At 39.0% G+C, this 24,741-nt stretch overlaps 1 protein-coding gene across 7 annotated transcripts in view; it reads right to left on the reverse strand.

The window, feature by feature from the left end:
* ANK3 (ankyrin 3) overlaps positions 1–24,741 on the reverse strand; it is a 755,525-nt gene that overhangs the window by 500,838 nt on the left and 229,946 nt on the right. For 2 of the 7 annotated variants that reach the window (XM_060406466.1, XM_060406462.1), the window contains exon 2: positions 6,754–6,903. The exons of the other annotated variants lie outside the window; for them this stretch is intronic. In XM_060406466.1, coding sequence (XP_060262449.1) covers positions 6,754–6,756 — 3 coding nt within the window. In that variant the 5' untranslated portion in view covers positions 6,757–6,903. The remainder of the gene's footprint in view (positions 1–6,753; positions 6,904–24,741) is intronic. 7 annotated transcript variants of the gene reach the window in all.

Genomic DNA, 24,741 nt, shown 5'->3' on the forward strand with positions numbered 1-24,741 from the left:
TCCCTTGAATGACAACAGGTTCCAAAAAGCAGAGTGCATAGAGAAGATAACATAGGGCTCCCGAGTAAGACAGACCTGAGACATATCCTGGATCTTCCATATTCCCGCAGTATGACTTTGGGCCTCAGTTTCCTCATCTGTGAGATGGGATATTAATGACACGAACTACATGATGGTAATCAAGATTAAATGAAATATCTACAGAAAATGTTTGGTAGAGTATTTGAAAGCTCTCTAGCTAGCTGTTCTAACTATAAATAAATGGTCCATCAGATGGGTTTGTTAGAAGAAAAAACAATTATATATGCATTCTTAAGTATATAGCCTGGTATGTATGACTTTATATATTGGAAAATTTACATCCATCTTTACTGAAGTAAATCAACCATTAGCAAATAGGTGAATTATGCTTCTGTTGATATGTTGGTTTTTAAACTTTGAAAATTTAGTTTTTATCATTAAAGGACTGTCATACAAAGAACAATATTTTTAATGAAATAATTATTAAAGAACCATACAAACCAAGAGTACAACTTATATTTCTCTGCCAGGATTTGCTATGAACTTCTTAATGAAGAAAACAACCATTAGTCAGCATCAATAATATTCAGCAGTGATTCAATTCATCAATCGATTCAGCAGTGATGAATTTATTGATCATTTCTTAAGGACTGGAACTGTGTAAGCACTTATGCGGATTGTCTCACTGAATCCTCATTAACAACTCTGTAAGGCCAAGGTCTATTATTATCACCATTTTTCAGAACAAGAAACTGAGGTTTCTCAGAATGTCAAGCTCATTTCCTAAGAACACATGTGCAAGAGCAGTGATTTCAGCTGATGAATCTGGAGCCTGTGCTCTGGCCCACCCTGTTCTGTTGCCTGAAATCGAGGATTGGAACTCAGGGTCTCTACTCCTTACCCACCATTCCTTCCACATACTGTGGGGCCTGGGCAGGCATTATTAATATAACTCAGCTTATCAGAAACCAGAGTTAATAATCCCATTAGATCTCAAATTCTATGTTTAAAGTTCCCCCACTTCTACAACAGGACTAGGTCTTTCTAAGAAGCTCCTCAGGCGTCAGGAGTCAGGAGACCCACACAATAATCCCCAGATCTGATATCCATCTGAGGTCAAAACATCCTCATGCGGTACCCACTGGGACTAAAGTAATGTGATATACTTCACTTTGATACATATTTCTATAAAGCACATAAAGAATGATCCTAACTTAGAATTTCATGCTGTGTAGAGGTAAATGAAATGTTGAATTACATAGTGAAATACAGGAAACAAAACAGATCTAACAAGACCTGTAAGCAAACCAAACATTTGCCATGTGTTCTTGTGATCTATTTTACTCCTAAATGACATGTATTAGATGTTTATCCTGAAACCTAAAAATATTAGCTTTTACTAGAGCAATGCAAGTAAAACCTTGGTGGACATCAAAGATCTAAATGGCAGGTCTATGTCACTAAGAGCTCTCTAGAGCATGAGGATAACTGCTAACAGGGCAGTGTGAGGCAGCTGGTGCAGACTGGATGGTCATGCACTTTATGACAGACATGGGCAGGCAGCTTTCTTTATGCATGGCCAAACAAATTAAAGGACCTACTCTGCTTCTGGTATTTCATGCATCAGTTAACTGACGTCAGTGACTCACTCTGAAAGGTTTTAATTACAAAGAAAACTTAACAGGCAAGGAAACATTTTTTCTGTAAAGAAATTACTTTTGCATATTACTGTAACAAAGTCTATTTGAAGAGTAAAGTGAAATGAGGTTAGTTATTTAAGAAATGTGGTTGGGATACTAAGAGCATCTTTCAAAGCCTCATCTATAAAATATTCTTGCTGAAAATATTAAAACTGAACACAGACAATCCTTTAAGTATGGGGGATGGAAGAACAAATTAAAGGACACCACTTAGATAAAAGCAGAAATATTCAGAATGTAGGCTAGTCTACACGAACCTTGACCAGGTTTATTTATTTTTAATTGGAGGACAATTGCTTTAGAATATTGTGTTGGTTTCTGCCATACATTAACATGAATCAGCCATAGGTATACATATGCCCCCTCCCTCTTTAACCTCTGTCCCATCCCACCCCTCTAGGCTGTCACAGAGCACTGGGTTGAGCTCCCTGCAACATAGAGCAAATTCCCATATTACATATGGTAATGTATAGGTTTCCACGCTCCTCTATCAATCAATTCATCCCACCCTCTCCTTTCTCCACTGTGTCCACAAGCCTGTTCTCTATCTTTCCATCTCCATCATCAGTACTATTTTCCTAGATTCCATATATATGTGTTAATATACAATATTTGTTTTTCTCTCTGACTTACTTCACTCTGTATAATAGGCTCTAGGTTAATCTACCCTCATTAGGACTGACTTAAACGTGTTCTTTTTTATGGCTGAATATTATTCCATTGCACATATGTACCAAAACTTCTTTACCCATTCATCTGTTGATAGACATCTAGATTGCTTCCGTGTCCTAGCTATCGCAAATAGTGCTGCAATGAACACTGGGGTGCATGTGTCTCTTTCAATTACGGTTTTCTCAGGGTCTATGTCCAGTAGTGGGATTGTTGGGTCATATGATAGTTCTGTTCCTAGTTTTTAAAGGAATCTCCATATTGTTCTCCATAGTGTCTGTATCAATTTACATTTCCCTGACCAGGTTTTGTCAATAATTGCAAGAAAGAATGTAAGGGGTAGAAAATTGTTCTAAACTTTAAAAGTCTTGAATTACATAATCAAACGTAGCAACTAGAAACTAATTGGGACCCAGGTTCAAACTAGCTCTAATAAGTCACTTTTGAGCCAATATGGGAAGTGTAGTGCTGTACTTTTTACTCCTATGCTATTCTTTGTTTATAATCATTTCCTTCAGGTAATACAATACCACTCTCATCCTTCCATTTTCTCTTTTAATTAAAAAAATGCCTTAAAAATCTATTTTAAAGAGCTGTTCAGGGATCAAGAGCTTTAGCAATCTTGACTGGACTCCTCTCTTCCCTGTTCCACCCAGATCACATTAGGCTTTGCTCCTGAATATGCTTATGATTATCACAAATGCTTGCTACATTATGGAATAGTTACTCTGATGTGGATCTGTCTCCCCTACTCAACTGGGAATTACTTGTAGGTAAAGACAGACTCACTAAGCTGAAACTCCAGTACTTTGGCCACCTGATGGGAAGAGTTGACTCACTGGAAAAGACCCTGATGCTGGGAGAGATTGGGGGCAGGAGGAGAAGGGGACGACAGAGGATGAGATGGCTGGATGGCATCACCGACTCGATGGACGTGAGTTTGGGTGAACTCTGGGAGTTGGTGATGGACAGGGAGGCCTGGTGTGCTGCGATTCATGGGGTTGCAAAGAGTCGGACACGACTGAGCGACTGAACTGAACTGAACTGAACTGAACCATACACTAGGTACTAGAGAGTGCATAGGGAATTATGAATTTTCTAGGCCTGATATTATTGTAAAGAAAATGTTCCCCTTATTTGACAAGCACAAAGTGTTTGAGTAAGTGACATGATGCCTGAATTTAAAAAAAAAACATTACTTCAGCATCCCCTTGTCTAAATACACTAGCAATTATGGCAAAATGTTGGTAATTGTTGACTCTGGGATAACAGGATTCATTAGATGATTTCTCTTGTGTATGATTAAATTTGTAAAGTTTTAAAGAGACTCTAAATTCTAAATGAATACAACTACTGTACATTTTAAATTAACATGAATTATAAAATTCCTGATCTTTGACAATAAGAGGTAGGTATATAAAATTATTTTCTAAAGAGCTGATATTTTATCTACAGACTAAAAATTTATATTACAGCTTGTTCAATGTTAATTTCTTATTGTTTTGTCCACTAAGATTTTCCATTAACTTGTCATTAATATTTAACTCATGGGGGTTCATTATTGCTCAGCTTAAGCATTAGCTGTTCCTCTTGGAAAGTTACAAGGAAAACAGGCCTTAAAATTTTTGTAACCTCTGTGACTGGCCTTATATATACTGATATTGGGCCTTATATTTATTGACATTTCTAAACTTACTGGTAGCTCTTTGATATGCACAGTTACCTATGCTGAAAAATCTGTCAGTCAGAGGCAGGGTCCAGAGTTACAGCTGAAGAAGGGGGAAAATTACACCATGCCAACTGATTCACAATATTCCAGTCTGGGAGTGGGGATGGGCAAAGTTATCTATACAAGAAACCTTTGAAAAAATTTAGAGGGCTCAGAAAAAAATCTTTTGATTTTATGTAAGAGCAACTCTGCATTTCCAGTGAAAAAAATATAATCCTAAACAGATCAAGTAACCTACCACACTGAAAAGGTGAGTATCTAAGTTCAAACTCATCCAGCCAGCCCTCAAAAACACCCTACTTCTACAGCCACCTGGATCAAGTTTTCTCTTGCAATTAAGCAACTATTCATATTCACAGTAACCTCCCAAATCCATTTCTTCAGAAGAGCACAGCAGAACAGAAAAGGGACTGGGTGATTACTTCATGTTTTCAAATGTAAAGAATGAAACTGATGAGAATGCTCCCTGACATAGAAAAATACACAAATACAACGATTTCCTACCCCATCCAGTGGCATTATTTTAATAAAGGAAGGCACTGTCCTGCTTTCACAAAAGCCACCATGATGATTCAGCTCCTACAAGAAAGGCAGCTCCGTTGCCATCATGACCATTTAAGGACTGTGCTAAGGACACACATCGCAAATAAAAATCACTCAGTTCCAGAGAGCCTCTAAAAAGCTCATCTAAGATTAACAACTTGGGTTATTTGTCAGCTTCTATCAAAGGGAACGACATGGCTGGGACATCCTCTAGAACTTGACAAGATCATACAGTGTAAACCATACACTCCAAACAAAAGAGCAAAATTCACGAAGTATTTTAAGTGATTGTTAAGCTTCTCAGATGGTTCTAAAGAAACTTCGATCTCCCCCAAGATCCAAGGCTCTAGATTTCAACAACTCAGCAATGCAAACATGACTGCTTCTAATCAGATTGAAAACTCATGTGGCTATGAGTTCCCCAGTGAAATCTGTGCTATTAGGAACTGATAATATGATTTGATTTATTGTGCAAAAGCATATGTTTACTGAGATTTTTATTTCTGATGCATATACCAGTAATAAGACAACATACAAGATTTAAGAATCCAGAAGATCAGCTAAAGGTTTCACAGTTCTGAAACCCATGCCAGTGCTCTCAAGGTCTCATTTTGAAAGTTCAATTCTTATGTCCTTTTTTAAAGGATGTTTCCCATTAGCAGTCAAAGTAGTTAGGCTGCAAATCAATTAATGAAAATAACATTCCATTTATTTATAAATCATAGCTTCCCGTGGGTGAATGATAACACTTCAGTGAAGAAAATGACCACCATTATAAAATGAAATTTTTATATATCCATCCAGCATTAAAAAATGGCTGTTTGGAAGTGTCAAGTGTATAGAACTTAGTGCTTGAAAGAATTTATTTTCTATTAATCATCCCCCCCCAAATTAATGTGTCATAGTAGCATAACAACTCAGAATTAAAAGAATTCACCCTCACATACACAGAATCTAGCATTCTTAGAAAAAAAAAAATTGAAGTAGGTTAGCATTTGGAATACTCCTAATAGTGAGTCTCTCTAAAGAGAAATTTCTATAGATAACGACAGTATTTCTATTCACTTACTACAGATAAAGCTATGAAACAAAGCCAATGAAGTCAGGTATTTTCTAAGTATGTCAACCTGAAAATACATTAACATATTCTTCAAAAACCACTTTTATGCAGTAAGTGTTTTTCAATAATAAATAGAACAAAAACAACAATAATGCCACAAAAAAAAAAAAAAGACCCAAGAAGTCTCTTTCTATTTAAACACAGCTTTTCTGGATCTAATTTTCAACCAGATGATTTTTTTCATCATCATTGTCAGCAGACAGAAATGGCTAGCAAGTAAACCAAACTCCCAGTCTCAAAAAGCAAAAAAGTCACTGCACTTTTCACTCCAAGAGAATTAACAGTGGAAATATTTTAAAAGTTTAGCTGTAACAGTCTGTAATATTAAAAAGTTACTTAATACATTTAAAAGTCTTTAATGACAGTATACTCTTTCAAGAGTGAATTGAGTAGGAATTCATTTCTATTTAGCTTAAAATGCTTTAAAATTCCCTTCTTAAAATAGATGTATTATTTGAACAGTATAGTAAATACAGTCTTCAAATATTTAAAAAGGAAACTCCAATTATACTTCTTTGATTTATAACTGTGAATTCAAAAAAGTTATCTAATAATACTCTAGACTTTAGACAACTATTACTAATTAAGAATGTTTCACTTTGGGTGGGATTTTAGGCTCTTTCAGCCTACAGTTTCATTTCTCTGAGCTACAAAGACCATTTTGTAACAATTACATCATTGTAGTATCACGATATACCACATTTCCTTCTAAACTGGCAAAATGTAAAATAGATCACACTGGACACAGTTTTAAACACTAATAATGCTAAATGATTTCAAACTTTTGGTAAAAACTGTCCTTCATTAAAGCATATCCAACAGTCCTGAAAATGAATCTCATTTTTCAGCCATGCAGGCTAGAGATGCTTATTACTAAACCAATAAAGCCAGTTTTGCTGGGAGGAGGGATAAAGGGAGTAGGGTTGCCCAGCTTGGTATCATGAGGTAAGGTTAAAATAGACAATACTTACCATCTCTTAGAGCACACCCTTCGCTTGTTTCCACAGTACCTGCATATTTCTTTTTAACCGCCTTGTTGAGTTTTAGTCCGTAAAATGGCAACATGCATAAAGGCCAGATAGCAAGTACAATGAGCAATGTCCAATGCCATGTTCACTTACCTGCAAAAGTAAAAGCAAAAGGGTTAAAACTCTCTAATCATGGAGGCACAATTATCTCCTTACATCTCTACTAATTAGCTTTGACTTAAAGCTGATTATGTGATAAAGAAAAAGACAAATATAACCTCCAGGTCTTTAATAACACCATTTGGAAATAGAAGGTCCCCTCCCCCATCAATAAGTTCTTTAACAGGTATAAGTTAAGTGGATACAGAATCACAGTCACTGTTTCCTTTATGATGAGTTGATGACCAATTCATCTATAGTGTGTTAGAGAGATATGACGATAGAACAGACAATGGAGGAAGAAATCTATTAGATTCTATTCAAGAAAAAGATCTTGTGGGTGTTTCTCCAAGAGGTATTTAATAATTGCCTATAGATCAGTTGCAGCTTTTTCTTTATAGGATAAAATGGTGCTAGTTATTGCTGGGATTTTGCCAATGATCTCCTAGGCAACTGACAGTTAAAAGAGCCATAAATAGAACAGCAAACACCATCACTGTTTGCTATCCTGAAGAATCTTGCCCTTATACACTTAAGAACGCATGTTTTAGCATGAATATTCCTCTTGTCTCAAAGCAGAGGAAATATCCAAACACCGATGCACCAGAGCCATAGAAATAAAATCAACAAAAGCAAATGTGAACAAACCACATCTAGATCTATCTAAAACCGCAGTAATAGCTTATAAGTTTCATCTCATGTGCCAAGCTTAAAGGAATCTCACATGTATGAACTATTTCGTTTTGATTTTTAACAATTATTTGAGGCAAGAATTAGTATTATTCTCATTTTCTATAGATCAGGAAGAAACAGAAATTAAGAAACTTGCTCAGAGCCACAAGGCCAGAAGTGACAAAGCAAGAATAAAGATATATTTCTCTTTTATTATGAACTCAGATTTCACAGATTCCTGAGTCAAGACATCAAGTTCTTTCCCTCATAGGATTCATTTTGACATGTTACTGAAAGATTGAAGAAGAGCCTATAATTGTGCACTTCACAAAGCATCAAAATGACAATAATGTGGTTTTACAAGCTGTTTTCTGTAGGACAGGGAACATTATTCCCTTAAACTATTAACAATAAATGCTTGATAGAAATAAAATGCTTCAATGGATCAAAGTTTACAAGCATCAAACTATGTGTCCTTAGACTGGTGTCACAAAAGTTTAAGGATTGTTCTTTGGAGTAATACCTGGTATCTAAATTATATAAAGTTATACATATACCTAATAGAGCCTTTTATACTCAATGGTATCTTTCAATGTACTCTTTACATGAAAGCTATGGGCTTAACTCCACTGCAGTAGCTTTTCTCTAGGTAGTTTAAGAACACTTTTTTGGAGCTATATTCAGACATGAATTCCACAGGACAATGGTCTCATTATGGTAGCCTTTATTTTTGCCAAAACCTATTACCTAGGGGAGTTGTCCTTCACCTAGTACCAAATAACACCTTCGAAAACCAACTCTACCCTTATAAAATATTTGCTTGCATTAAGGTTATCACATAAATAAATAAGCAGATGGGTAGATAGCTGACTGGAGAAGGAAATTGCAACCCACTCCAGAATTCTTGCCTGGAGCGTCCCATGGACAGAGAAGCCTGGAGGGCTATGGTCCATAATGTCGCAAAGAGTCGGACATGACTGAAGCTACTTAGCATGCATTCTGATAGCTGATACGACTTCCCAAGTGGCTCAGTGGCAAAGAATCCACCTGCCAATGCAGGTTACATGGGTTTGACCCCTGGGTGAGGAAGATCCCCTGGAAAAGGAAAAGGCAACCCACTCTAGTATTCTTGCCTGGAGAATCCCATAGACAGAGGAGCCTGGAGGGCCACAGCCCCGAGGATCGAAAAGAGTTGGACATAACTGAGGGCAGATACCTGGTATATATACGTAGGTAGATGGATAAATGGATACGGATGTACAAAGACACCTATACATCAAGTATCTCTTGAATATGCATAGCATGTTCTAAAGCAACGTCTTTGAAGGAAGTCTTTGAAGTCTTTAAAGCAAAGACTTTCTTTGAATGTTCTGACATGTTCCCCCCCCCCACCTCTACTATCGACCCTCATGAGGCCAGTCATAAAAAGGATCTGATTCAATTAACTGATTACTCGTAAGTGCCAAGTATAATGGTAAGCATTTTCATGTATGTAAGCTAAACTAACTTTAGTAAAAATACTCTTAAAAGATTCCTATTTTACAGATAACATATTTAGAAATGTAACATGAGAAGCCCAGGTCAACGTGCGCTTCCAGGGCTTTCCCTGGAATTCCAGGCCAGGTATTCAGACCATAAGACCAACTTCTCGCATCAGACTGCACGACTGACCATCTCCTCTTTGTAAGGATAGCATGACATATTTGTCTACTGAGCATTTTTCTTTAGAAGGGAAAAAAATAACATTTATCAGGCCTAGTCACTCCCTTCTTTCATAGATTTGTATTTTAGATCTCTCCCACACATGTTGACTGTTCTGGATACCACCTGAACCCTCTGGAAAGAAATTAAGCATATATATTCATTTACAAGCCAATTTAAGTTCAAACAGAAATAAACACTATCCAAACTTTCTTATCACTTCTCTTTTCTGCCCTTAATTTGTTAGCAAGAGCATGCCAGCCATTGAGAAATTATGTCTAGGATGGGCATTTTGTTACTATGGCTATAATTTTTAGTTGTTGGGAAATTACAGAGAGAATATGAGAAGACAAGAAGGTTAAAGAACAGGAAAAGCAGCTCCAAAAGTCATTGTGTTTTGTGTGGATTTCACAATATTCTAAAGGTGATTGTTGTCTGGAGGAATAGCACCAATGTGCTTGTGCTTTGTCCTACTAACAAAGTTCCACCCCAGAACTGCATAATAAAAGACATTAGCAGCCACAGTTAAAGTAACTGCTTAAGGCATCTTAGACACTTTTTAAACATAGGAACTATTTCATGCAAACAGCAATTTGCATGTCAGAATATTACTTTCAAAACATTTGTAGATAACTGCACAAGGCCTCCAGCTTCTTTTTAAGCAGATTCTTCCAGAAACCAAACCTCAATTCCTGCAGAATATTAAGATGATAAACCCAGTTTCTAATCCCTGACTGCCCTTCTGCTTTATATCCACCACTTCCAACCTTCACACAATCAGCAGGATAGTGGTGAAGCACATTTTTTTCAATGGCAGGAGATTTTGTAAACTGAGTAGCATACAGAGTATTTTCCTTTCCAAAGAGGAACTCAAATATCCCTGGTAGTGACAGAATTTCTCAAACATTTCTCAACCACCAACATCGCCAAACTTAGGCCCACTGCGTGCTTAGTCACTCAGTTGTGTCCGACCCTTTGTGACCCCTTAGACTGCAGCCCACCAGGCTCCTCCGTCCACGGGGATACTCCAGACAAGAACACTGGAGTGGGCTGCCATGCCATGTTCTTCCTTCATGCCCTCCCATCTTCCCAACCCAGGGATCAAACCCAGATCTCCCACATTGCAGGTGGATTCCTTACCAGCTGAACCACCAGGGAAGCCCACTGAATCAAGACAAATAGTCATCCTGGAGTAATCTCCATTCTAAAACCATTACCAGCTCTCCACATAGAGTCACAGGGTGCTCAATTTCATCAATGGATGACACCCAAGGAAATCACCTTTTCTGGACCCAGGTACATGTGACTGGTTTCAGAGAATTTTCACATTTTCTTTCCATTAAAACAACATGCAGACATCAATCTAATCTTATCCTATTTCTTAAAAGGTCATCCTCACCTCTCCAGAGATAGGGATGTAAATGAAACAAAAGCAAAAACAGAATTGAAGGGCATCATTTTGCATCAGGTGTTAATGCAGTCATTAAAAACCAACACTCATATAAGTTCTTTCTGCCCTTGTATCAAGTAATGCTAATATTCCTTGTACTTTCTTTTTAAACTAAAAGAATTTTGAAAGGGAATGCTTATCCAATTAGTGAAAAAAAACCCTACTGGTTTTAAATGTTAAAGTTACCACCAAGTGGGAAAAGTATCATGATGTATAAGCCAGGGGTTATTTTCACACTGAGGAAATAGCAAAAAGATCTTTCCACAGGAGAAAAATAATCTTAAGAAAAAAAAATAAATTATTTATTATAATGTAATAGAAACAATTTTGCTGTTGGCTTAGGACACTATCAATAATTTTCTGGCTTAGATGTGCTTAGCCTCTTAGTTTAATAGGAGAGGGATTCTTTCAAAGATTTCTGACAATCTGGAAAAATCAATGAGGGAATAAAAGTTTATGTATTAAATAACAATATTACTGGATGCTACAGTTTGATGTAGAACAGAGAAATGTTAGGCATAAAAAAAACTTTCTATTATTTGGAATATATGTTACACAGTATACATACTAATACCAAGCAGTTAAGTACTGCAGAAACAGCTGGGAAATAACAGTCATGGTAGACAGAATTGGGGGAGATCCAGGGAATTTACCCAAGGCAAACATAGAAACAATAAGAACAATTTTTCATAACTTAAATGATTCACGCTTACTAATTTTCATTAAAAATCTGTACTTAAAAACTTTGTAATCATGAAGAATTGTTAGTGTTAAAAACAAAAACTTGATGTTTCAATTGTAGTGTTTCTCACTAAATTTTGTACCTGCCTCCTTCATTAAATTGTTGATAATAATTAGAGCAGTTCATTTGTATCTCTAGCATCAAAAATGGCACTTGCCCCACATGTTGTGCTCAATATCACTCAACAGATAAATGAGGACCTATCTAAGTGTGAGATGCTCTGCTAGGCATGAGGATAAGACACGGTCATTGCTCTCAAAGACCTGAAAAGCTAGCTGAGAACATTTAAACATAAAAGGTCAACTACCAGTCAAGATTCTCCTTCATAAGTGGTTAACTATTTGGTCTGATGGTACATGATAATGTTAGGTAGTTAGAACAGGAAAAAAGGAGTCCAAAATGGTGGTGGCTACAAGACAAAGAAAGGGAAAGGCTCATGAAAATGGAACAAAAGGAAATCCACGGACCAGAGTGAGAACCTCAGGTGAAACAAACATGCCCCCTTTGTGGATAGCCCAATTTGCACAGGGCAGGCTCAGGAGGGAGGAGACAAATTAAGATACGTCGGGAGACTGTGTATTTTCCTTGGTTCTGTCTTGCTGCAGCAATGCTTTGAAACGGCAGACCAGTGTTACAGCTCAGAGTTTTATTAGGCAAACAAAGGGCAGTAAACTCTCAAGGAGTGAAGGTGGGCTGACCCCAGATGAGAGGCCTCAATCCATCTTGGCTTCCTCTTTTTATACATTTTTGTTTCATGTGGTAGAGCCATGTGAAAGTGAAAGAAAAGGACAATCTGTGCAAAAAAAAAAAAAATCAGAAGAAAATAACAAAGCAGAGGAACAGAGGATTAGCTAAAGTGGAGCTCATACACCTCGGACAAAAATTAGAGTGTGTAGCTGCTGGATGATTCTCCTGATCTTCAGAGTAATAATGCTGCTTCTTATAGTGAAAATCCCAAGATCCATTCCTTTAATGCCTCCAAAGTAGGTTCCTTCCTATTTGAGCTTCCTTCCTATTTGAGTGGTTTCTCTTCCTTCAAGTCTGAAATGAAGAAAGAAAATACAAAACCTCCACAAGGACCTCCACGCTCTCCCTTACTGCCTCTCAACCTTACACTGTGGCTGCCCTTCCAGGGTCTTCTCTTCTTGGAACTTTACCCATTAAATAGCTCTCCAAGTGAAAGAATGAAATGGAGCCACTGGAAGACGAGACACATCACGAGACTGGTGATAGGTTTCCAAGTTGCTTATAACTATGTCAACCTGGCTCCATCACAACTGCGCTTGGTGAAAACACAGCAAATAAATGAAAGGTCCATCTAATGAGCTGTTTCTCAGATATTTCATACACAATGTCAACACTGATTATCAGGAGCTGCACCAGTGGTTGATGACTAACTTTAAATAGGCTCTAAACTAACAAGATTGCTTTTTTTTTTTTTTAAGGAGAAAAAAAGACTATTGCCATTGGATAAATGTGAATGTGTTGAGCTTAATGCTAAATAGGGTTACCAATAAACACAAATATGAAATAAATACCATTAATTCATTTAAAACATTCTGACCAGTAGCCTACAATAGGTTATGTATTATGCTACACATTGTGGATTAAGGCTGGTATGAATACTTCTGGAAAGGAGCTGACATCATAGGCCAAACAAGGGCAGAAATGATTAAATCAACTTATCAGCCACTTTCCAGTTTTCTCATTACTTGGGGAATAAAGTGTGACTGCAGGAAGTATTGGCCATAAATACTCTCCAGTGGTTCCAGCCTGGGCACATTAAGCAGGTTCTGGTCTGGCTTGGAATGGAAGTAAAATGAAGACTTTTATAAACATTGATATTCCAGAAAGGATAATTATGCTCACATAGTAGACCATTCAAAGATGAGAAATACATTTTTTCTAAATAAATCAGTGATAGATAAGGCCCAGAATAAATGCCTCATGAGTTCATGTTAATAAAGTGCTTTGATGTAATTATGTCATTATTAAACTATCAGTGCCTGGAATTTATTTGAGGCTGTGTGTGTATACAATGGTTCATGACCAGCAGGGTTACTTCAGAACCACTGTCCCTTATCAATACCAAGTTCTATTCTTAAGGGAAATAGCTTCAAGATTCCTGGCTATAGCAGTGAGAAATAAGAAATTTCTCTTTCCTCATGCCAACTACAAATGTGTGCTTTGCTGTCTGCTTCACAAGGATCAAATTAGGAGCTGCTACAGCAGGTGACCTTCAGCACCCTCTAAAAGGAGTTCAGGGTGGAGATCAGGAATGAGGCACTCTGTGCTTTGGGAAAAACTGGTAGAACAGGTCCTCATAGAGTCAGATATTTTCAGAAGATGTTATGAGCCCAATTCTTGCATCTCCTTATCTAGAAAAGCACTGACATCCTTCATGGTGAGGTCTGATCCACGTGACTAGCAGCAACCTTCTTCAAAGATATGTGATTGACTGCACATACTCTCCCTTCACCAAAATCCCATATAGTGACCTTTCCCCTACCTCTCTGGAGCAGTTTCTCAGAACTATCTGAAATGCTGTCCCCCAGGGTTATAGTCCTTACTTTGCCTGAAATAAAACAACTTGCAACTCTCAACACTGTGTTGTGTGTGTGTGTGTGTGTGTGTGTGTGTGTGTTTAAGTCACTCATATTCTATCTTGCTTAGGGTTAGAAATCAAAGAAAGCAGCTGAATAGAGAAAACTAGAAGTAAATCAACTGACAGACACTGAAAGCTAATAACATCTCTTTACATTGGTAAAAATGGTTCATTCTACTGGTATCAGTGGGATTAAGCCAGTGCCAGGCACTGTGCTGGTACTGGATAAACACCAGTGAATAAAGTGAGTATGTCCTCTACCTTAAGGGGGCTTACATTCTAATGGGGGAGATAAGTAACATCAAGCAAAGAAGCAAATAAATATGGTCAACAGTCCTTAGATTGAAATTCACAAAGGCAAGGATAAAGCAATAAATAGGGAACCATGATCAAGATAACTGGAGAAATAGGGAGGAACCTTCTCAGGGTGACCACACAGGAGATGACATTCATCTGATAGGTCACCTCTATCCAAGAGTTGAAGGACCAAATTCCATGCTGAAAAAAGACGCACACATAGATAGCATTGCTTTCTCATAAATGCTTATAAGGGTGACTGTGAACAAGACCCTCCTCCAGGGGATCTTCGAAACCCAGGGATGGAACCCATATCTTTTATCTCTGCATTGGCAGGAGGGTTCTTTACCATAAGTGCCACCTGGGAACTCCAGTGAACTAGAAAAAATATCAAGTATTTTTGGTTAAACCAGAGGCAAAAATACTTCTAACACAATTTCATGTGACTAAGGGGACAGGTATTGAGAACCAGGACCTATACTCATAAATCTCATTTCCTCCTCAAAATCCATCCAATGTCTCACAAAGGAAGAGACTGAGGATCAGAAAGGATCAGGTAATTGGCCCAAGATCATGCCCAGCTGGTTGAATAGAGAAGCTCTATTCCAAAGCTCTTTCCACTGCCTCAGTTCAGTAGCTCTGTCATGTCCAACTCTTTGCAATCCCGTGGACTGCAGCACGGCCAGTTTCCCTTCCATCACAAACTCCTGGAGCTTACACAAATTCATGTTCATTGAGTCAGTGATGCCATCCAAGCATCTCTTCCTCTGTCATCTCCTCCTCCTCTCCTCTTCAATCGTTCCCAGCATCAGGGTCTTTTCCAAAGAGTCAGTTCTCCGCATCAGGTGGCCAAAGTATTGGAGTTTCAGCTTCAGTATCAGTCCATCCAAAGAATATTCAGGACTGATTTCCTTAGGTTTGACTGGTTGGATCTCCTTGCAGTTCAAGTGACTCTCAAGAGTCTTCTCCAAAACCACAGTTCAAAAGCATTGATTCTTTGGCACTCAGCTTTCTTTACAGTCAAATTCCCACATCCATACGTGACTACCGGAAAAACAATAGCTTTGACTAGACGGACCTTTGTTGTCAAAGTAATGTCTCTGCTTTTTAATATGCCATCTAGGCTAGTCACAGCTTTTCTTCCAAGGAGCAAGTGTCTTAATTCCATGGCTGCAGTCACCATCTGCAGTGATTTTGGAGCCCAAGAAAATAAAGTCTCTCACTGTTTCCATTGTTTCCCCAACTATTTGCCATGAAGTGATGGGACTGGATGGCAAGATCTTAGTTTTCTGAATGTTGAGTTTTAAGCCAGCTTTTTCACTCTCTTCTTTCACTTTCGTCAAGAGGCTCTTTAGTTCTTCTTCGCTTTCTGCCATAAGGGTGGTGTCATCTGCCTATCTGAGGTTATTGATATCTCTCCCAGCAATCTTGATTCCAGTTCGTGCTTCATCCAGCTCAGCATTTCTCATGATATACTCAGCACATAAGTTAAATAAGCAGGGTGACAATATACATCCTTGACATACTCCTTTCCCAATTTGGAACCAGTTTATTGTTTCATGTCCAGTTCTAACCGTTGCTTCTTGACCTGCATATAGATTTCTCAGGAGGCAGATAAAATGGTCTAGTATTCTTATCTCTTGAAGAATTTTACACAGTTTGCTGTGATCCACACAGTCAAATGCTTTGGCATAGGCAATAAAGCAGAAGTAGATGTTTTTCTGAAACTCTCTTGCTTTTACGATGATCCAACAGACATTGGCAATTTGACCTCTGGTTCCTCTGCCTTTTCTAAATCCAGCTTGAACATGTAAAGTTCATGGTTCACGTACTGTTAAAACATGGTTTGGAGAATTTTGAGCATTACTTTGCTAGCATATGAGAAGAGTGCAATTGTGTAGTTTGAGCATTCTTTGGCATTGCCTTTCTTTGGGATTGGAATGAAAACTGATCTTTACCAGTCCTGTGGCCAGTGCTGAGTTTTCCAAATTTGCTGGCATATAGAGCACAGCACGTTCACAGCATCATCTTTTAGGATTTGAAATAGCTCAACTGGAATTCTATCATTCCAATGGAATTCCATCCATTGTTTGTAGTGATGCTTCCAAAGGCCCACTTGACTTCACATTCCAGGATGTTTGGCTCTAGGTGAGTGATCACATCATTGCGGTTATCTGGGTCATGAAGATCTTTTTTGTATAGTTCTTCTGTGTATTCTTGCCACCTCTTATTATCTTCTGCTTCTGTTAGGTCCATACCATTTCTGTCCTTTATTATGCCCATCTTCGCATGAAATGTTCCCTTGGTATCTCTAATTTTCTTGAAGAGAGCTCTAGTCTTTCCCATTCTATATTTTTCTTCTATTTCCTTGCATTGGTCATTGAGGAAGTTCCTTGCTATTCTTTGGAACTCTGTATTCAAATAGGTATATCTTTCCTTTTCTCCTTTGCCTTTTTTGTCTCTTTTTTCAGCTATTTGTAAAGCCCCCTCAGAGAACCATTTTGCCTTTTTGCACTTCTTTTTCGTGGGGATGATCTTGATCGTTGCTTCCTATACAATGTTATGAACCTTCGTCCATAGTTCTTCAGGCACTCTATCAGATCTAATTCCTTGAATCTAGTTGTCACTTCCACCACTATACAATCATAAGGGATTTGATTTAGATAATATCTGAATGGTCTAGTGATTTTTCCCTACTTTCTTCAATTTAAGTCTGAATTTGGCAATAAGGAGTTCATGATCTGAGCCACAGTCAGTTCCCGGTCTTGTTTTGGTTGACTGTATAGAGCTTCTCCATCTTTGGCTGCAAAACATATAATCAATCTGATTTCAGTATCAGTCATCTGGTAATGTCCATGTGTAGAGTCTTCTCTTGTGTTGTTGGGAGAGCGTGTTTGCTATGACCAGTGCATCCTCCTGGCAAAACTCTGTTAGCCTTTGCCCTCCTTTAATTTGTACTCCAAGGCCAAATTTGCCTGTTACTCCAGGTATCTCTTGACTTCCTACCTTTTCATTCCAGCCCCCTATGATGAAAAGGACATCTTTTTTTTGGATGTTAGTTCCAGAAGATCTTGTAGGTCTTCAAAGAACCATTCAACATCAGCTTCTTCAGCATTAGTGGTTGGGGCATAGACTTGGATTACTGTGATACTGAATGGTTTGCCTTGGAAAAACAGAGATCATTCTGTGATTTTTGAGATTGCACCCAAGTACTGCATTTCAGGCTCTTTTTGTTGACTATGATGGCTATTCCATTTCTTTTAAGGTATTCCTGCCCACAGTAGTAGATATAATGATCATCTGAGTTAAATTCACCCATTCCAGTTCATTTTAGTTCAGTGATTCCTAAAATGTCGATGTTCACTCTTGCCATCTCCTGTTTGACCACTTCCAATTTACCTTGATTCATGGAACTAACATTCCAGGTTCCTATGCAATATTGTACTTTATAGCATCGGACTTTACTTCCATCACCAATCACGTTCACAAATGGGTGTGGTTTTTGCTTTGCTCCATCTTCTCATTCTTTCTGGAGTTATTTCTCCACTCTTCTCCACTAGCACATTGGGCACCTACTGACCTGGGGAGTTCATCTTTCAGTGTCCTATCTTTCCACTGCCTATGTTTTCCTAATGTCTGCAACAGTCACAGCAGACAAGAACAGCATTATCCCCCCATCCTCTTCTTATTTTGGAAGAAAATTCTCCTTTGTGACCACCCACAGCTGAATGTTCAAGTTCCGTACATCAGTGCCTGCTGGGGGTGGGTAGAGATGGTAAGAAAAGATTGTCAAAGCAAGAGGCACTATATTATTTTATCTATAGGACCAAGTTGCCACAGTGAAAATACTAGAGCCTTGAGTAATCAAACCACAGTGAAAACTAGAGACAGAAGGTTCCTGAAAGCTACTGAAGGGAGCTGCAGAGCAGTGGGGAAACCACAAGCTTAGGGTCAGCAGAGCTGCTTCCAGGGCTGGTTTTCCTTCTGGGGAAGGCAACATGGTGGCCTGCAGTGCTCGGGCAGCTGGCTTTCACCAGCATTCTTTGTACCGATGGAAACTTGTGCCATATATATTTATTACCTACGCAGTCCATCCTAAAGGAAATCAGTCCTGAATAATTCATTGGAAGGACTGATGCTGAAGCTGAAACTCCAATACATTGGCCACCTGATAAGAAGAACTGACTCCTTGGAAAGACCCTGATGCTGGGAAAGATTGAAGGCAGGAGGAGAAGGGAACAACAGAGGATGAGATGGTTGGATGGCATCACCGACTCAATGGGCATGAATTTGAGTCAGCTCCAGGAGTTGGTGATGGACACGGCAGCCTGGCATGCTGCAGTCCATGGGGTCACAAAGAGGCAGACACAACTGAGTGACTGAACTGAACTGATGCAGAACACTTAATTTTTTAAAGATAAGTAAAATAAAAGAGTTGACTTGTCCAAGAGTGGCAGTTATTACCTTTTTAAGACTCAGTTTTCTCATTTATAAATCTTGCCTCACAGGATTGTTGTGGGGATCACATAAAACTTGACATTTGAAAGGACTTTGTAAGTTGTAAAATATAGACCAATATAAAAAGCCATTTTTAACAAGAAATGAGAGAGAAGTTCATTCTGTAAAAAAGAACCCCAAGGGTACACACAGAGCAACTACTGGAGACACCCTCCCAAGCACACAGCAGAGGGTACGCAAACCAGGGACTCACTGGCTGGCGTGTAACCTCAAGCCAGCTGGTTGTCTCTCTGTGCTTCCCTTCCCATCTCACCATAAGGATAAGAATAATAACTACATCACAAGGAGTTTGTCAAGCCTAAGAGGCTTCATTTGTTTGCCTGGCAAAGACCTGGAACCTACTGAATCTTAATAAATCTTGGCTAATTAATTTGAGTAGCCAAAATACCTCACCACCACACCACTCTAGAGGCTGCCTGAGCCAATTTTAAATCTAAAGCCCAGGACAAGAAAGAAATCGGGGGAGAATTTATTTCACATTTGCTGGAAGATTCTGATATAGTCATCAATTAATTTATGTGAAAGTCACTTACTTCCATCTTCAAAGAAAATGGCACATATCAGCAAACGTCCAAAATGGGGAAAACAGCAAGCCCCAAATTCACCCGGTGTGATGAGGACCAGGGCTAGACCACCACTGCTCCGGCCTCCACTCGAACCTGTGCTCTCCCACATGACCACTGCAGACTGGCTTCCTTAATTACCTAAGGACAGGCAGGGTTTCTCACCCTCATCATCAGGATCACCTGGGAGTGCTTGTTAAAAAGCCAGATTCCTACCCCAGCACAGAATCCCTGCATCTGAACTCCAGGGAGAGAGCCCTGAGCATGATTACCCCGAAAGGGGCTTCTCATCAGGCTTGTTTGGGGTCCAATGCACACAGTGGCCTGGCCTGGCAGACTGGTAGTGACTAGTTATTACTTGGTTACTGCCTTCCTCTCCCTTCCAACCCCTAGTCTCAAAGCTTGTAAACCCATTTTCTTCAGCTTCTTAGAATTAACCCTAATGATAAGAAGACTGTTTCACCTGAAGACTGCCAATGGCTTGAATACAAATTGGTTGCTGGAAGCAGCTTTTAATTATCCAACTCAACGTGCAAAATCTGCCTTGTGATGCCTGTGGGCATTTTGATAATTCGTAGCTGATCCAGAGGATAAAACAGCCTGGTCCCAAGATTCTGGAAAGCACTGAATGGCTTCTCCATGTCACTGCTGGCTCACTTCCCAGCCTTCTCTCCACCAGATTCTCTCCTGCCTCCAATAGGGGAAACGAAGCGTCTTCCCCTTCATCTTAAAAAGCCTTTCCTGCAGATGGTAGAGAAGACAGAAAAGCTTCTCTTGCCTCCCTTCTTGCTGTAGGCATAAGGAGAATAAAGAAAAGCAAGGTGGCAACATCTAAGGAGCTGAGAGGTGCCATCGCCCAGATCCAGTGCCCTGGGTGAGACATTAAAGAATGGCAAGCCCCCGCTCAGAGGCTAACAAAGTGCCTCGGGGCACAAGCTCCACTGTCCATCCAAACACTCACCAAAAAGCTCCCAGCGTGCCTTGTATATTTAAGGCTCCAGGCAGGTGCCAGAGGAAATACAATCCATGTTCACACAAAGTCCCTGCACTGCAGGAGCTTACAGTCCACCCAGGGCTGAAACATTAATAAAGAGGAAGGGTAAATGGAAATAGGTTACAGAGGTTTGGAGGAGGGAGAAATCATTTTTTATTAATACAACTGCAAAACATCTTGGAGAAACATATCTTGCCTCGGCCCCTCGTTTTACCAATAGGAAAGTTATCTCTCACTCTAAATTGTGATGTTTTTAAACCAATTCTCTCAGAAGAGGCTCGATACTTAGCTGAAAACAAGCTTGGGTATCTGTTCAGGTTTTCTAATTCGAAGTTGGTGAACTAACGTATATACAACATCTATCATGTTCTAGGCACCTTTCAGGCACTGAGACACAAGGTATAAAAACTTTCAAAGAGCTCAGTCTAATGTTAATTTTATTTTGCCTCGCCACAGTAAGAACAAAGGCAGAGAATCATAACAATAACTCCATATACCCAGAGAAAACCATAATTTTGAAAGATACGTGCATCCCAATGTCTGTTGCAGCACTTTTACCATGGCCAGGAAACGGAAGCAAGCTAAATGTCCATCAGTGGAGGAACGGATAAAGAAGATGTGGCCCATACATACAATGGAGTATTTCTCAGCCATGAAGGGGAACGCCCTGGGCCATTTGCAGAGACACGGATGGGCCTAGAGACTGTCCTGCAGAATGAACTAAGTCAGAAAAAGAAAAATAAGTATTGTATATTTACGCCTATGTGTGGAATCTAGAAAAATGGCACTGATGAACCTATTTGCAAAGCGGAAATAGAGATACAGATGTAGGGAACAAAAGCATGGACACCAAAGACGGAAGAAGCGGAGGGGGAGCGAACTGGGAGATTGGGACCGAAACATACACACTGCTATGTATTAAACATACGACAAGTGAGAACCTGCTGTGCAGCGCAGGGAACTCTACTCAGTGCTCTACGGTGACCCAAGTGGGCAGGAAATTCAAAAAAGAGGGGATGTATGTACACACAGAGCTGATTCATTTTACTGTACAGCAAAAACTAACACAACACTGCAAAATAACTAAACTCAACCAAGCTAAAAAAAAACTATATATATATATATATATATATATATATATATATATATATATATAAAATCACAGATAACCCCTGGAAATATGGAGGCCTCAAAGCCCGGGCTGTGTGTGTAGGATCAGGAAGATGGGTTTAAAGCACCAAGCAGTTATGAGATTATTGAAATTTCTTTGTCATGAGTTGATAGGTGGTGTTCTGATTGCGGGCCTCAATGTTAGCAATGTTAACACAGGTACACACACAAAATCACATAATTCAATAGAAAACGATGGATTTAAGATTCAGGCTTAGACCTATCAATTTCAAATACCATTCTCATTCCAAACCACACACAGGGCTGCAAAGAAATAACTCAATTAAGAGCTATTTCAGAGGAGTAACATAAATGAAGATAAGAAAAAAATGTTCAACCAAGGCATCTTTTAAGATGCTTTCCCAATTTGTGTTCAATTTCTAGAATACGAACAATCCTTGAATATTTTTCCCTCTGAATTTTTTGTCTGTATAGTCTGCCTTGCTATATAGGTCATAAACTGCTCCAGTAAAAGCACAGGCTTTTGTGTTACTCCCCAATTACTTACTATGGTGTTTTTGTTTATTGTCATTTAAAGAATCTGCCTGCAATGCAGGAGACCCAGGTTCAATCCCTGGGTCAGGAAGATCCCCTGGAGAAGGGAATGGCAACCCACTCCAGTATTCTTGCCTAGAGAATTCCATGGACAGAGGAGCCTTTAGGGCTACAGTCCATGGGGACACAAAGAGTCGGACATGACTGAGTAGCAAATGTACACACACAAATCATACTGATTGGCAAACAGAAAACTTGTCCTTCTGACAATTTACAAGATATGACCACCCTTTGGTAAAAGTTATACCAAAAACAGTTTTAGATATTAACAGACCAATTACACCAGGCTGGCTCAGGCAGTAAGGAGTCTGCCTGCAATGCAGGAGACCTGAGTTTAATCCCTGGGTTAGGAAGATCTCCTGGAGAAGGGAATGGCAACCCACTCCAGTATTCTTGCCTGGAGAATTCCCTAGACAGAGGAGCCTGGTGGGCTACAGTCCATGGGATCACAAAGAGTTGGATATGACTGAGTGAATAACTTTCAATTACACATAGAAGTGGTATGTTTTAAATTGACTGAATGCATACCCTAACCCAAAAAGTCTTAATCCTTTTTTCATTTTGCAATTTTCTCTTAAATATTTTTTTTCAAAATTTGATCCACAAATTAGATCATGATACACAAGCACGATGTTTCTGTAGCAAATCAGCCATTATTGTCTACAAAATCCATTATTTCAAAAATAAAAGTAGTTACAGTCCTTTGATGAGTACAGCCAAGTTTCACCTATTTGGGGGCAATATAAATCATACCTATGAATAACCAGGGACTTCTTATCAGTTTCTTTGTGTATCAGTGATAAAAGGGTTACTTTTCTTCTTTACAGGAGACCTTCACTGTATCCACATAACTTGAGTTCTAGGAAATCTGTGAGTCAAATCACAGGATAAGAATAAATTGTATCACATTGCAAATAACTTAGTACAGAGATATCCAGCATATATGGGAATGAAATAGACATTGCTGCTGCTGTTGCTGCTAAGTCGCTTCAGTCATGTCCGACTCTTAGCAACCCCATGGACTGCAGCCCACCAGGCTCCTCCATCCATGGGATTTTTCAGGCAAGAGTACTGGAGTGGGCTGCCATTGCCTTCTCCTAGAATAGACATTATGTAATGCAAAAAAAAATAATAAGCTAATCTACTAATTAGCTATTAGCTACTTAGGTTTCTGATTAAAGAAGATTGAGAAAAGTTATACTTGTACTAAACATCCTAGAGTTTAAATAAAGCTTGAAGTTCTGAGCAGAGGTTAAAACCTGAGCACACAAAATAATTAGCAAATTTATGACAGGTCTGATTAAAATCCATAAGATTTTATAGTTAAAATAAGAAATTAATGTAAAACAGTGGCTGCATCATTGGATAATGGTGCGGAATGAGGCACCCAAATCACTTTCAACATCTTGTATTAAAACTATCATTCACGGTTTCTTACCAGCCAGGCAGGGCCAAATCTGGAATCACTTTTTCCCTTTGTAATGTAACTGATCAAAGCTGTGAGAAGGACTGCTTTAATATAAAGATTGTCCTATCCCAAAAAGTAATTACCAAATCACCACTATTTCATAAATTACTTCCAAAACATCACCATTTCCTGATTGTAGCAGATAATGAAAGCTACCAAAAAAAACAAAACCTACCAAAAAAAAAAAAAGCTACCAAGCTACCTATCTAGCTTACAAATTAGAATGGCAGCAAACATAACTTCAGGAATACTTTAAAGTCAGGGAAAAAGATAAAAAAGACCAGGTAATAGTTGCTACTATCAAAAGACTAAGACTAGCTTGACCAGAAAAGTTTTTTTCACTTTGAACACAGTTTGATTAATCTGGTGCTAAGAAAATGTCAGCCCCATGGGGAACTGGGGAATGTGTGCAGTTTTCCGGGGAAAAAAAATCAATGCAATTCCTTGTAGCTGAGCCCAGCTGAAGGCCATTGTCCTGACACAGGTTTCACGAGTCCCTGCCTGCCTCAACCCAGGAGCACCTTCACTGGGCCAGGTGTTTCCAATTTTATGCTTAGTTTAAATGCCCCTGATGGGGCTGCTTCCTGCTGCCCAGGGAACACAGAATGACTGACACAAAGACTGCTAAGGTTCCATATCAAGACGTCCTTTTTGGAAGCAACGCATGCTGTCTGGTCAGATTTCTACTCAGATCATGGGCTTCTGATTGTCCCACCCTTTTGCTAGCTTCAAACTTTTCAGTTCATCTGCCCTATGTCCCACACCTGTTGCTTGTTTAAATCTTTGACACTTTCCTTTCCATCCGAGAACCGGTTTTGAATTTGTGCCAATTATCTGGCTTTGACCTCTCTGAGCCTCCACTCTAAATTGCCTGAGTTCCAGATCCTCTGATCCAGCATAACCAAAAGCTCCTACCTATTCATCCAGATCAACTGAATGATTAGGGGTTCCTAATCTCATCCACTGATTGAACTTGTCTCATCTGTTATACTAACATATTTCCATAAGGCTTTAGAAGGATGACATGAGTTAAAGGATAATCTTTCTAAATGTTTAAATGATAATTCTTATGTGAATATAAAGTGAATGTATTTCAA

The sequence above is a fragment of the Ovis aries genome, chromosome 25 (assembly GCF_016772045.2).
Source record: "Ovis aries strain OAR_USU_Benz2616 breed Rambouillet chromosome 25, ARS-UI_Ramb_v3.0, whole genome shotgun sequence".
NCBI classification, from domain to species: Eukaryota; Metazoa; Chordata; class Mammalia; order Artiodactyla; family Bovidae; genus Ovis; species Ovis aries.